This window comes from Leuciscus leuciscus (assembly GCF_965113295.1).
Source record: "Leuciscus leuciscus genome assembly, chromosome: 20".
NCBI classification, from domain to species: Eukaryota; Metazoa; Chordata; class Actinopteri; order Cypriniformes; family Leuciscidae; genus Leuciscus; species Leuciscus leuciscus.
The window spans coordinates 15,011,508-15,026,182 of record NC_138744.1 but is presented as its reverse complement, the minus strand read 5'-3'; the positions used below and the strand labels follow the sequence as shown (position 1 = coordinate 15,026,182).

At 37.4% G+C, this 14,675-nt stretch overlaps 2 protein-coding genes across 8 annotated transcripts in view; both read right to left on the bottom strand.

The window, feature by feature from the left end:
- Positions 1-78: 78 nt before the first annotated feature.
- On the bottom strand, positions 79-3,184 carry cd79a (CD79a molecule, immunoglobulin-associated alpha). Its single transcript, XM_082149926.1, has 5 exons — positions 3,004-3,184; positions 1,930-2,280; positions 687-802; positions 487-546; positions 79-405 (listed from the first exon to the last, which is right to left on the bottom strand). Exons 1-5 carry the CDS (start codon positions 3,041-3,043, stop codon positions 289-291), a joined length of 684 nt encoding a protein of 227 aa, XP_082006052.1. The 5' UTR covers positions 3,044-3,184; the 3' UTR covers positions 79-288.
- Positions 3,185-3,315: 131 nt separating this feature from the next.
- Positions 3,316-14,675, bottom strand: part of arhgef1 (Rho guanine nucleotide exchange factor (GEF) 1) — a 46,318-nt gene continuing 34,958 nt past the window's right edge. For 5 of the 7 annotated variants that reach the window (XM_082149894.1, XM_082149895.1, XM_082149897.1 and 2 more), the window contains 19 exons: positions 14,258-14,269; positions 12,984-13,139; positions 11,934-12,124; positions 11,675-11,821; positions 11,461-11,543; positions 11,204-11,329; positions 10,207-10,321; positions 9,831-9,931; positions 9,507-9,581; positions 9,340-9,415; positions 9,074-9,241; positions 8,211-8,298; positions 7,948-8,064; positions 7,725-7,786; positions 7,485-7,628; positions 7,267-7,386; positions 6,595-6,767; positions 6,345-6,445; positions 3,316-6,233 (listed from right to left, as the gene is read on the bottom strand). In XM_082149894.1, coding sequence (XP_082006020.1) covers positions 6,371-6,445; positions 6,595-6,767; positions 7,267-7,386; positions 7,485-7,628; positions 7,725-7,786; positions 7,948-8,064; positions 8,211-8,298; positions 9,074-9,241; positions 9,340-9,415; positions 9,507-9,581; positions 9,831-9,931; positions 10,207-10,321; positions 11,204-11,329; positions 11,461-11,543; positions 11,675-11,821; positions 11,934-12,124; positions 12,984-13,139; positions 14,258-14,269 — 2,029 coding nt within the window. In that variant the 3' untranslated portion in view covers positions 3,316-6,233; positions 6,345-6,370. The remainder of the gene's footprint in view (positions 6,234-6,344; positions 6,446-6,594; positions 6,768-7,266; positions 7,387-7,484; positions 7,629-7,724; positions 7,787-7,947; positions 8,065-8,210; positions 8,299-9,073; positions 9,242-9,339; positions 9,416-9,506; positions 9,582-9,830; positions 9,932-10,206; positions 10,322-11,203; positions 11,330-11,460; positions 11,544-11,674; positions 11,822-11,933; positions 12,125-12,983; positions 13,140-14,257; positions 14,270-14,675) is intronic. The other 2 variants (XM_082149896.1, XM_082149899.1) reach the window with 2 other exon arrangements.

Below are 14,675 nucleotides of genomic sequence, written 5' to 3'. Positions count from 1 at the left end.
ATAGTATTACTACATTAATCTTCATTAGGACACCTTTAAAATGAGACATACATAAAAATCCACACAAAGCACCACAAATATTTTATACAATTTATTCAAATCATTAGCAGATATGTTTGATTTACCACTGCAAGCTTATCTTCAAACTATTAGACAATGCAAAGACCGCGACAGCAGGCTCATGAAATGCTGAAATTACCAATTAAGCAATTTATCACAAATAATACACGTTCGGCCTTTCATCCATCATGTTTCAAATGGTCCCTTTCCTTGTTTCTTCAGTTCCAGTTACGGCTTCTCCAACTGAATGTCTTCTGCACAGCTGGCCACATCCTGATAAGGGCCTTGCTGATTGGAGCGCTGAATTTGATGGTAAGCTGAGTTGCATTCATCCAGGTTTAGACCCTATGGATGGATATGTGAAGGTCTCTTTCATAAATATGCTGCGTGTTCGTAATAAGAAAAAGAAAATGGAAATGGACATACCTCATAGATATTCTCCTCCTCCTGTCCTTTCTTCCTGTTCAGTTCATTCAACGTCTTTGACTAGAGAAAAAAAGTTACTTTAATTTTCATGGAATCACTTTATTTGATTGTTTACTGTTGTGTGTGGTGCAGATGTGTTTTCATATGGTGTATGGAACACATTTAATATGTTGAATCAACATTAAATCTGCATATCTGACCTTACAGAGCAGCATAGTGCCAGGGATCAAGACACACAGCAGCAGCAACACCCCTTCTGCTGTAATGATGCTGTTCTTCACACTCTCACTGAGGTTCAAGGTCTTCTGCAAAGGTTCTAATAAAAAAGATGGTCTTAACCCATGACATTTTTTTTTTAAGGATTGACAAGAGCACTTCATTGCAAGAAGATCATTGGGGAAAAAAGGAGTTGACACGTTTACTTCATCTGACAATAAATCTTGCCTGTGGGAGAGTTAAGTAACATCAACTTAGCATGAATGAGTAGAATTTGGGTTAATGTCATTGAATGGGCTATTTGTATTTGCCTAACTCAGCCAATTAAATGATTTGTGGGGATTATTGCACAATGCAGCCTCTTAAGAGAGCTTGAGTGCTTGCATTGTTAAGTTTAAGACTTTCATATCATATTTATGTAATCAAGAATAAATAGTGGGCCTACAACAAATTATGTGCAATATTACATTACAATGCATAATCTTAAATGATATACAGTACAGATATTATTCACTATTGTTAAAAATTTGAGAGCAGTAAATGTTTTAAGATATTAGTACTTTTGTTCAGCAAGGATGCATTAAATCAATCAAAAGTGACTTTTACACTGTTACAGAACTAATCTAGGTCAAATAAAAGTTATTTTGAACCTCCCTGAAAAGAATGCTGAAAAAAATGTATCACTGTTTCCACAAAAATATTAAGCAGCACAACATTGATAACAATAAGACATGATCTTGAGCACCAGATCATCATATTAGATCGATTTCTGAAGGATCATGTGACACTGAAGACTCGAGTAATGATGCTGAAAATTCAACTTTTCATCACTGGAATAAGTTATATTTTAAAATATATTACTAAACAGTTATTTTAAATTTCAATAATTTCACAATATTACTGTTTTACTGTATTTTGGATCAAATAAATACAGCCTTGCTGAGCATAAGAGACTAAAAAATCTTACCGATCCCAAACTTTTGAACGGTTGTGTATATTTAATTAGAAAACAGCTATTTTAAATTATAATATTTCCCAATCTAACTTTTTTGTTTTATTTTTACTATAGTTAATAATAATGGGATCTTGGTAAGCCTGAGACTTCTTTCAAAAACATTAAAAACATCTTACAGATACCAAACTTTTCAACAGTAGTGTTATTAGCTGAAATGGTTTCTGTGATGATTATAAGAAATAATATTGAGATATAATTATGATCGGACTCACTGTACACTAGAAGGAAGGTACCATGGGTAAAGGTGTGAAGTGAACCATGACTCAATTTACACTGGTAAAGCCCGGTATAATTGAGTTGGACTCTCTTGAAAAACAGCGAATGGCATTGGACTCCATCCTTTTCATCTGTTTGCCTGTCTGAGCCATACTCAGACTGATTTACAAATCTGGGCAGTATGGTGCCATTGATGGGTGGATCATTCACGATCCACATGAAGTCGGTGCTCTTTTTCCAACGGTAGCAGCAGCGGACTGTAGCATTATGGTCGACCGCCACACGCAGATACGGCTCATCCGCCTCCAGTTTCAGCTCTTCTTCTTCTACTTTAGCTTTGGCAACAGCTTATGCAAAGGACAACAATAAACCAAAAAGCCACATAACAGTAGTTAAAAATTATATGGCCTTAAGGATGGAAGACACCAGAACAAAGCAGTGTTTAAAACAGTCAGTTACTTGTTGCACAGTGGGGATTTCTTTAAGATACGGTCATAAGTGATTAAAAACCTCTTAGATCAAAGCAGCTTAATATGGGCTACTGCTTTACTCCCCCAATGGGCATTCACTTCAGTCCACATGATATCAGCATGTTTAAATCTATTAACTAAACCGTACACTTCCCACCCACAAAATGCTTTATAGACAAGACTTAAATTCATACAGTCAAAAGCTACACATTACAGTGTAAAATTAAATTAGACCTTTAAAATGGAAAGTCACACTGAAAAAAAAAAAAGAAAAGAAAAAAAAAACTACACACTGCTAGCACTAAGATACAAATTGTAACAGCTGTTCTGAGAGGAAATCAGCTTCACTGAAGCAGAACGCAGACGTGCAGATGGAAATGGTGCACTTTGTTCTTTTGTAGAAGATAAAAAGTTAAATAATCAATTTGAAATGGTATGCTTTCTAAAAACTCAATTTAGATTTCAAATTTTTTTGTGTGCTCAAATAGAGCTCGGATTACTTTAAAACCAGTTAGTTATAATTGAATGCTCAACAAATATTAACATTCCACATTAAAATCAACACTACATAAACACATTAGATGTATGTTAAACACCCACCTTCCCAGAAACACAAAAAAATTACCAGTCTGAACTCCATTTTCTCCAATAAACCGGACAAACTGAAGAAACCTACTGCTGCTCGCAAGTAAATGTACCGTTTGAGTGTTTGTCCGCTTTTCCTGTTTCATCTACACCCACCCATTCTTCTATTTCAGTTTGTGGTACACACACACACACACACACACAAATATGTATTACACTTGCATATAATTCTCTTTTTTTGGATAATGGGGTAATCTGTTTATATCAAGCGAATGCTTCTGAAATTGAAGACAATAAAAGCTTGTAGTTTTTGATCATTTATTTAAAAAAAAAAAAAGAAAGAATTATAATTAAAAAAAACGTACCTACATTGTTCTTAAGTAACTTACATATAAAATCAAAGCCCAAATACACAGAATAGTCCTTGCATAATCAATTATATAGACAGACAGCAATGGAATGCCTGTATCAAGTGGACTCCTGTACACAATTACATAAAAGACAGTCATAGACTCAGAGGATTTAAAAGACCTAACAAAGAGCACTCAGTACTGAGCACTCAACCATTTTAAAGAACAAGGGGTTTGCATTTAAAACTAAAAATCGCTAAATGAAGAGATTGCATGTCAACCAACCCAATTTGCACAAGGCACCCTATAAATAGATGTAAACATACAGATATATCACTATGTATACGTATATGTGACAGATACACATGAAAATTAAGGGATGAGAGAGAAATGACCGCACCCAAAACCCAGTCTTACGCATTATAAAGAGTTAATAGGGATATCAAAGGTTCAGTCTGAAAATGACGAGTTTAAATGAGTTTAAATTGTGGTACATTCCACATAGGGCTCCTGTCATAAAAGTGAAATTCAGTGAAGCCTTTTATAGTTAGTATGGTCAAGGGTGTGCTTTATGTCTCTCTCTCAGTCCCTTATTTATAATAGGCAATGCATAGTACTGTAATTACATAGTTTTCAAAGAAAATCAAAACAACAGAATCGAAGAGAATGAATGAACTGCTCATTCAAGCAATCGCGAATGAAAAAAAATGGTGTAAAAGGACTGTAAGAAAGTCAAGTGGGTAGAACAGATCTCGCTAGTTTCATTACCAAACTTGAAGTATTAAGTATTATCATTTGCTACTTCTAAAAGGAAAAAAAGAAAGAAAAAGTTATGATTGATGTGTACTAGAAACAACACTGCTGGCCAGTAAGCAAGGTAATCCACTTTGTATAAGTCCTACAGTATGTCTTTTGACTGTTATGAAGGTAAACAGCTGAGGAAAAAGAGGGAAAAGGAAACAAGGCCTTACCATTTATCAAAATAAACAACACAATTACAACTTAAACGTGAATGTAAATCACACTATGTAACAAATAAGGTAAAATAATCATTTGACAGTTGGCCGGGGGCAGAAAAACCTGTTGCAGTAGCATCATGAATAGATCAAAATAATTCCAGTACTGGTGTGAAAACCTACTGTTTGTGTCCCTGTCTCCGAACTCTGAGATATAACACTTTTAAGCCCCTGCAAGTGCCTGATCCTCTGTGGCCTGATTTCCTAGTAAGATAAGGAGAGCAGGAGAGAACAAGCTGGTCCCTAACGCTGAAAAACATGGACTGATAATGAAATCCAGGATACTGCTCTATAATTGATACAGCAATTCAGTTCTGACTTATAATTCCATCTGTCTTATACAGGAGTCTGAGCCATCACACTTACATGCCAATCCATCCACTTCACCATTTTGTGGGTTGATCCAGCAGAAATGAGATCCCCCTTTCAACTCAGTAATTCATTCCAATATACAGCTGACCTCCCTATGCAAAACTAAGATGTTTTCATATCTAAACTTTGTTTCCGCTATCATCTCTTTGGTCCAGCTTATATAGTTAAGAATGAAATAAAGTTATTCCAGAAAAAATGTATATTTTTTGTGTGAACAAGTACTATATATTCATTGAATCCAACGTGTAAGAACATGAAACTGAAATAAACGAAATTACTGAAGCCTGACTGTTACAGCCACACCACATGAATTTGCATAGAGGCTCACAAAATTGGCAACGTGTGATGATTATCATCAGTTCTGTGTAGAACTATCACAGTACTATTGGCAACACCCTGGTCAGAGAATGTTATATATTGTGCATGCTTCATATGTTATAACGACACCGAAGTGTGGATGTACCTACAAGCTGGTCTCAATGCATTAGTTACATTGTAATGTAATATACGCATATTTCCTTAAACCCTGATGACATCTCTCAACATCGAACCTTTGCCACGTCAAATCTTCCATCTCTCAACATTAGAACTTGCCTGGTTTTACTGCAGAGGGGTTAGACTTAACTTAAAGCAAGCCAAGCATCCCCAAACCTCCTCTCTACTTCCCTTCCTCATCCATGTATTGATATCTCCTACTTAGCATTTCTTTACTCATTCATAGAGCAATAACAGGACTTCTGGTGTGTAAAAATTAAATAAAATAAAGGGTTTTCTGTGCTTTTACTCTCCATTTACAACAGTTTGGCCAATGCATGCTACAAAAGACTCAATACTCTAAAAAACAAAACAAAAAAAAAACTATATTTCAATATATATATATATATATATATATATATATCCATTTCAATATCTGTAATTTTTGAAAATGCATGTAATGTGTATGGTAATAAATATTAAGATGAGTGAACATTATCTTAAAAAAATGGCAAAAAGAAATATGAAAGGACACATTATCTGTTTGAATGAACTTACTGAAAACCTTATTGAACTACAGTCTGAGCAGTAGGCTTCATATGTGTCAGACTGCATTCACTATACTTTTCTATGAATATAGATAGTCATTTGGTACTAAATTACTTTTGACATGCTTAGACAGGTTAATCTTTGTGTGTGCGTGCATGTTATAATGCTTCCACATGCACACTTAGCGTTTCGCTCTGATATCTCTCTAGGTGTTGCACATTTCTTTGGCATTTTTTGGAAAGACTCTCTCTCACACCTCTCAACAGAAACACATACACACTCATTCATGCTCAATGATCACTATAATTTCTCAACACCCACTTCATTTCATTTCTCAGTGGTATGGAAACTGCTGGAGGCCTGTTGTCAATCTTCTGAAAGAACAGTTGAGAAGAGAGATGAGATAGAGCAGAAACATTCAGGCAGCATTAGTCAATCAGCGAATCCCCGAAAAGCAAGTCTCAAGTCCAGCACATACAGTGATCTGAGGACAAAAAGGACAGATGATAGAGACTGAGTTGCTATACTTACAAAAAACAGAATGGCACTATATAAAAATAAAGATTACAGTATTTTATTTAGTATGTGGTCTTACCTTGTAACAGCAAGTTGTGATGTTTCTCAGTTGAAATGGCCACCCTGAAGTGAATATTTAGCAAGAGCTTCTTGCAACTTATAATGGTCCTCCTCAACAGCCTGGGAACAAACAGAACACCAGAGATACATATTAGTAAGGACACCTCTCTCAGCTTCCCCTCACTCGGATGGAGCCCTATTACTTCTCTCTTCCTCTTCAAAGAAGAACTGACCATTCGGTTTCACAAATGCAATTGATTCCTCCTCACCTGCAGTCTCTTCAGTTGATCCTCGAGAGCCTGCAGTCTCCTCTGCACCTCCTCCAAGCGTTCCTGAGAAAGTACAAGAGGAGCGCTGATCCCTCTTTCCCCTTCTCCTTTATTCCCTCCATCTCCCCCACCTTCTTCTCCTTCAGTTCTTCCTTCTGTGCTGGATTCCTCCACTGAGAGGGGAAAAAAGGCATCAGGAATTTCAAAATGTGTGTGTGTGTGTGTCTGTATAATACTTCTAAAGCATTTAATTCAACATTTACAAATACATTATCAAAATCAAAGTTGTGTCTGTAATATTATTCAATGGGCATGAGCTAACATGAACAAACAATGAACAGTTGTATTTGTATTAATTAAAGTTAAGATGGATAAATACTGTTACAAATGTATTGCTCATTGTTAGTTAGTGGATTAACTAATGTTAACTAATGGGACCTTATTATATGTGTATAACTATGTATATATACTTAAATACATCTATAAGATTATTGTAATTTATAAACATTATACACACACACATAATAATAATAATCTTATACAACATTTTTTACTAGGATTTATCACAGACCTGAATGAGGTTTGGTTAGGAGGGATCACAGCTGTGCTTGATGATTAAGTGTGAGGCTGAACCTCTTCAGCTTAAAACCTAAAGCAATATGTGTGCAGTACCTGACGAATTAACTCCATCTGCCTCCTGGCTTTCAGGTGCCATCCCTCCATTTTCCCCTAGAGTCTGAGAATCATCTGACAGGCTAATACTCCCAACCAATAGCCTCTTCAAATACATGACTGCGAGAGGAATACAAGCACAAAGATTAAGCATGGAATAAAATTGTAGGGGTGCAATGCAGTCTGTTAGAATTGTATAAAATTTCATAAATGCTGACCTTCGTCCAAAGCACCATTAGCGGACTTCTCTGGAGGGGTGTGGCTGTGGGTGAGCAGGTCAAAGCCATTGGCTGCTAGGTAGTCTATGAGTGGAGGATCAGTTTCTCTACCCTTTTCATCAGTAAGAGAGTCTTTAAATCGTCCTATGGTGAAATAAAGCACACAGTCACAATAAAATACCACAGTAAAATTACATGGATAGGCTTAATATCCAAGTTTCCAAGAGCCAAAAATCTTACCAATACTGCGACTTTTCAACAGGTCTCCTCCATTCTCAGTGGGGCTAAGAGGAGGATTAAAACTGGAGAAGAGAAATGGAAAGACCTTTGGTGACTGAAGTTGGCTTAGAGTAGGCTAGTGGTGGGATGCCATTCTAAAAGGATGCTTGTATTCTTTTATGGGGCCTTGCCATTTGCCCCCCCAAAAAAACCCACCAACAACAACAGCAGCAAACACACTCACGAGTTATATGCAGGTCCAATGGAGCTGCTGGGCGTGCTGCCACCTCTATTTCTTTCCAGCGGTTTCCCGCCCTTCTTCTTCAACTCTTCAACCGTATTTTTGATCGCCTCTGTCCAACTGGAGCATTAAACAGACTGTGAGTGTCAGATCAAATTATATGCTTTGGATCTCAATTTATCAAAAGCAAAATTTCATATAATCTGCTTGTCAGTCATTCATGTAAACGTTCCATATAAGTGGCTTTATATGGTTCACATGCTCACTTTTTCCTCTCCCCTACGGTCTGAGCCACTAGTTCATAGATCTGTGCTCCGCTCTCCCAGGTGAAGATGACGTAGAGGGCCTTCGGGTCTGATGGAAAGAACGAAAGTAACTGCATATCAAACTTATGTTCTTCAGAATACAACAAACTTGGAAGAATTGCCTTGTATTTTGAGGCTTAAAAAGGATCTATTACTAACATGGAGAAATGAGAAATGAGAAATGGATGGAGTCCTATAATGTAAAAAATATTAAATGACAGTGTGTATGTAAAGCTATACTTAGCACAAAAACCCTTGCTCTATTGTTTATTTGTTTTATATGTTCCCTGTATTTCCATAATCATTTTGTTACAACCCTCTAAGTCTATCTTTACTGTATGTTTTGTTTGAGGGAAGTGTTTAGTGTGTATTCTGTCCAGGAAGGGTGATTCCTGCAGACACATTATTACTACACCTTGATGGTCAGCTGACACCTACAGTCCTATAAAAAATCTTGTCACTTCTCTTGTCAGCATTGTTGCTCGCTTGCTGTGTTTGATTTAATATCTATCACATTAGCTTGTATTTGTAGTGTATTAACGTTTTTGTTTAGCTTTTCTGTTTGATATTTTGGCCTTGTCGGTTCCTAAAGTTAAAATCCGTTTTTCATTGCCATTAAAGCATTCAATCATTTTAAAAAAATCTTTATTGTTTCAATCTAAAGTCTTTTTACTTTTCATGTTGCGTCCTTTACCCTAGGCAGGGCGTAACAACTATATACATTTTTTTCTTGAAAATCAATAATAAAAATTAGGTAAAAAAAAAAGAAAAAGAAAGAAAACAACAAGCTAACTCACTGAAACTCATTAAAAACGCTCACTCACCAGTGGCCACGTCTCTGAGAAAAACAGACTCCAGTTTGATGATTGGACTCAGCATCAGTTTGCCGTCTTGAGCAGCGATGTTGCTTTTGCTCTGACATTTCAAAACCATCTTATCATCCTGCTTCTGAAGCAAGACCAGCAGGTCTGACAGCAACACACAGTGCACATCTGCAAAGACACAAAAAATAGAGTGAGTAACAGGCCCGGTTCTTGATTACAGACTGATGACACTGAAAACCATCAAATTTGTCAATCTACAAGATTACCGATCGCTTTCTCCTTGGTCACCCTCCATGTCAGAGATCCTTCATACAGCATCTTTCTGGTGGTCAGATCAATGTTCTGATGAATAGAGAAAAGAGTGGATATCATACCATTCTGAGAGTGCCTTCATTAGTAACGGAACTGATACATACGTCAAGATATTTCTCACCTTGTACTCACTGTAGAGGTCATTACTGGGTTTCAATCCTGAGGTGTCTAGTCGGCGCTGGTAGTCTTTCAAAATCTGAGTTTAAAGAAGAGTGGAAATTTAGGAGAAAAAGAGTTGAGAGAGGTGGTGTGAAAAATGCATATTAGAATTATCCATATAGGGTGGGCGATATGACTCGACATTTTTTATCACAGTATCAGCAATTTTATATCACACTAAATACATAACAACATGCAGGAATGTAGTAATGCTATAGGCAATGCCAAACCACACAGTCTTAGTAGACCCTGTTTTTTTAAAAGAACTTGTACTGAATGTTCTAACCAGCAGGTTCTCCATGAGTTTGACTTCTTCATTGACGTGGTTAAGGACCTTGCGGCAGGATTCAGCAGCTTGGATAATGTTCTCTTTTTCTGCTTCATCCACTGTAAGAAATTGACACTGGCTATAAACTTAAAAAATGTTGTCTAATATATTGCAGTATTGTTAGTGCTGTCTAACAGTAATTATATAATCAGATATGCTGATTAAGCAATCAAATTAAGGATAATTAATTGCATATACTGTCAATTGCTGAGAAAAATCCCAAAGGACAAGATTTGATGACATTACAATATTGGAGGCAGCACTATTTGCAGGCAGCACTATTTGCACAAAAGGTTTACTATAAATAAAGTATGAATAGAAATGAAACACACACCTGTGTCCTTTGCAATATTGGCCAGCAGAAGAGGGTACTTGGTTAGTCTTTGCATCTCTATGGGAATCATATCCTTCAGCTGTAGCCTCCGACACTGTGGCTTACTCTCTGCGTCCTACAACACAAACACAAAAGATTCCATTTCCCAAAATACATTCTGAGATAGAATAGAATAAAACAGAATTTCCCATTTTGGGGAAATTCGTTTTGGACTACAATAGCTATGTTTCCATCCAAAGTTGCAAATTTAACTTATGCACAGAATTGGAATATCACACAAAACATTTGCGAATAAAGCACCGTTTGCATCCAGTGAGCAGAGGAGAACAAAATTGTCACTTCCTGATAAACTGCCTCTAAATATCACTAAGAAAAATGGAAGTTCCTGCAGTAGGAGAAGCCACTGTATTTAAACTTTTCGTATATAATAAATTACTTGCGACCTCAGAGTGCACAGACGAAACACAATAAAGTTATCTTGCTTTCGGAGGCGGATGCCTGCTGTTTGGGAACACAGTCGTGTAAGACAGTTCTGGCAGGTAATTATACCGGATCACTTTGACGAGGGACTTTGCGCAGGCATTTCAGAATGACTAGAACAACATTTCAGATGCTGTGCAATGAGGTTAGTCTAGTTATGCTGTCCCATTGCAAAGTCATAATGTCTTTTTTGATGCACATTGAGGAATTTATTCTGTAAATGTGTTTCCATCGCAGTTTATGCGCATGTCTTCTTATCGGATAAAAAGTTTATCTGACTCAATTGAGCACGTGCATTTTTTTAGAATTGATGTGCATTTTGGCATTTCCATCCAGTGGTTTTTTATGTGAATGATGAAAATGCACATAAAAATAGGTGGATGGAAATGTAGCTAATGACTACAAGATGCCAAGTCTCCAGAAAAAGTCAAGTTAACACTTTTACCCATGACAATCCATTTGTGTCTGTCGACTACTAGCAATAACATGGACAACAGTGTTTTAAGTGTAAACGTACCAGTATGAAAAGATTAAAACGGGGGTCCTTCTTCTGTCTGCTCTTTATCTGCTCCAGAGCCCAGGACTGGTAGCTACAGAAGCGTGCGGTAAGCTTCTGAAACCAATCTCCTTCTGATCCACTGAACTACAGAGATAAAGACATGTCTGCTTGTATAACAGAAAATATACATTCAAGCATTCAAGATGAATGCTGAATGACCCAGTATTAAAAAAAACAAGGAAAAACTAGCGTTTAGCACACTCTAAGCCACTTACCCTGTTGAGAAGTGGTGTGCTTATGATTTTGACAATGTAATCATCTTCCTCGCGCCGTTTTTTCAGGTTCTCATAAAAAGCATCTAAAAAAAAAAAATGTATTTAAGCTATATCAAGTCTGTTGTGACTATTTATGTACGACTTGAATGGCAATCAAAATATCTTATAACCATGCAGATTTCAGTGTATTAATGCATTTGAGGTAGTTACGCACAGTGCATCTCTATGATCTCATCAAGGCTGGGGAAGATGGTGGCCAGCTCAGTTGAGCTCATAATATCTTCCCTCTCCAATGGTCGAGAAAACACAGTTTGCAATACGCTCAGCATACGAACATGAGCGTGCTCTGTCGCAAACAGCTCTGAGAGACAAAAAAAAAAAAAAAAATGCATCATTGCACCTTGCTACATAGCAGATCCAACAAAACATTAAGGCATTTTTATAATTTTTTTCAATGTTCTTGCATTTATTACCATTGATGACTTCTTGTCTTTTGATTTCCTTCTTGCTCAGTTTTTTCAGGTTCTCACTGGGGGCAAGTTCCCTCCAGTTGGGTGGATCCTGCTCGAGCTCTAGGAGGCGGGGCTCCATTTCTTCCTGCTGCGGGAAGGGGCCAAAAGCAACACCAGTGAAGGGGCCATCGGTCAACAATCCACCTTCCACACTGTGAGAGACAAATAAAGGGAACAAAGTGAAAAGGGATACATACATGTTAAGCATTGTGAAAATAGTTAAAGGGTTAGTTCACCCAAAAATTAACATTGTCATCAATTACTCACCCTCACGTCGTTCCAAAACCGTAAGACTTTCGTTCATCTTCGGAATACAAATGAAGATCTTTTTAATGAAATCTGAAAGATTTCATTCCCTCCATTGACAGTTACGCAACTACCACTTTGACACCTCAAAAAGTTCAAGAAGAGATCGTAAAAAACTAATCCATAAGAATTGAGCGGTTAAGTCCAAATTTTCTGAAGAGACTTGATTGCTTTATGTGATGAACAGATTGAATTTATGCTTTCATTCACATTTAAACATTGATCAGCAAACATAAACAGAAGCTCAACCAAACCTGTTTGGTTCTTGCGGAAGCTCAAACGTGCTGCGTAACACACGAGAATGAACCTCATTGGTTCTCGCACGTCAAGCGAACATGCTTGAGCTTCCGTTTACCACAACTGATGTGTGAGTTGATGAATGTTTATATGTTTATAACCGCTCAATTAATATGGATTAGTTTTACGATCTCTTTATGAACTTTTTGAAGTGTAAAAGCGGTAGTTGTGTAGCTGTCAACGGAGGAACAGAAATCTCTCAGATTTCTTTAAAAAGATCTTCATTTGTGTTGACATGAGAGCGAGTAAAATAATTACAGAATTTTCATTTTTGGGTGAACTATCCATTTAAGGTACTGATGATCACAATCTCTGAACTCAGTATGAGTTACTGAGAAGCCTTTTGTGCTGCTGTCTCCTGTGGATGGTGTGTATATGAGTGTGCGTGACAATTAGTCTTTGCCTTACGGGACTGAATGCTGTGGGGAGGGTGAGAGGGGATGGGAAGTGGAAGTTGACTGCAGGTCCACGTCGCTACGGGAGCGAGACTGCTTGGCCCGGGTAGAGCCACCACGGCGAGAGTGACGGCGCTCCACACAAAGGCTCTCACTGCGCCGCACATTCCTGAACACCCAAGAGAGGGTGGGAGGTTGAAGAGAAGAAGAGGATGAGGAAGGAAAGGAAAGGGAACAAAGGAAAAAAAGAAAAAAGGGAACAGGTAGAGAAGCAAAAGGGAATAGAAGGGAAGGAAACGATAGGTAAGGAAAAAGGAAATGAAAGAGGAGGGTTAAAGGAAAGGAAAAAGGAAGACAAAGATATAGGAAAGGAAAGCAAAGGAAAAGAAATGGAAATGGAAGAGGAAAGAAGTGAAAATAGAAACCAAAAGAAAGGGAAAGAGGAAAGGGAAGGGGAAGGAAAGAAAAGGAAAAGAAAGAAAAGATAGAGGAAGAAAAGAAAGGTACAGAAAGGGAAAAGTAAGATGTAAGGGAACAGGAATGAACAAGGAGGATGAAAAAGACAAGAAAAGGAAAATTAAGAATGGGGGGGGGGGGGAGAAAGGAAAGGAAAATAAAGGAAATTGAAGGGTTGAAGGGTGGAAAGGGGTAATGAAGTTGCAGAAATGTTTTAGTGCATGGAAATGTTTTAAAAAAAAAAAACAGTGAAAGGGACAGACAGATGTCAGTGAGGTTAGACACCACAGATCAAAGGTAACATGAATAGATGATAGAAGTAGAAAATTTATCAATTAGGAAGTAAGAAACAAGAGAGTGAAATGTGAAGACAACTGATGTTAAAACCACTATACTATATAACATGTTATTAACTAGTTCATCAAGGAGATTCATTCAGCCTCAACAGCCTAAACCATTCTAGAATCCACATTAGAAAAACATCTCCATTTCTTTCTAAAAGTATCATATACACCATCGCAATGCATTTGAACACCTAAAACACTATTGGCAAGTAATCGGGTTCCAATTGTGCAAAGCATTCCAAAAAAGCAGATACTTCTGCCCTGAATCCCTAGAGCCCAGAAACCAGAGTAGAACCATACTTAGCCATGCAGTGAGTGTCTGTGTCTGTATGTGAATCTAAAGCATAAAAAACCATGCCACTCATTTCCAAAATTTCTACGATATGAATTATATCACGTAATGTGATCTGTGTTTGGTAAGAGCATGTGTGGATCAGTAGCAGCTTGAGGCTGGCAGAAAATCCCAGAGACATTCGCGCAGACCCACCTTGTCTTCCTTCTGTAAAAACATAGGACAACGAACAGTTAACAGCATACCAGACAACAAACCGTTTATCAACATACACCAAACCAAAACTTCTGACTATAAACCAACTAACCTCGAAGAAAATCGAATCTGAAGGCCAACAACAAAGCGAGACAACAACAGACAACAGCAACAAACAATGCTTCCACATGAAGGACAGTTGCACGAGCAAAATAAAAATGCACAGCTAATTCACTTATGCTAGTTTTATGCCATATACTATAAACAATAAGTAAAGCAGCTACATTATGTTAAGTTTAAAATCTGATGACCTGAAGGTTCAAATCCCTCAAGTAACTATCACCATTGTACCATAGCACAGAACACCAGGTTGCTCCTGCTAAATTTTCCGTCAAACGTGCACCAAAAGTCACTTCGG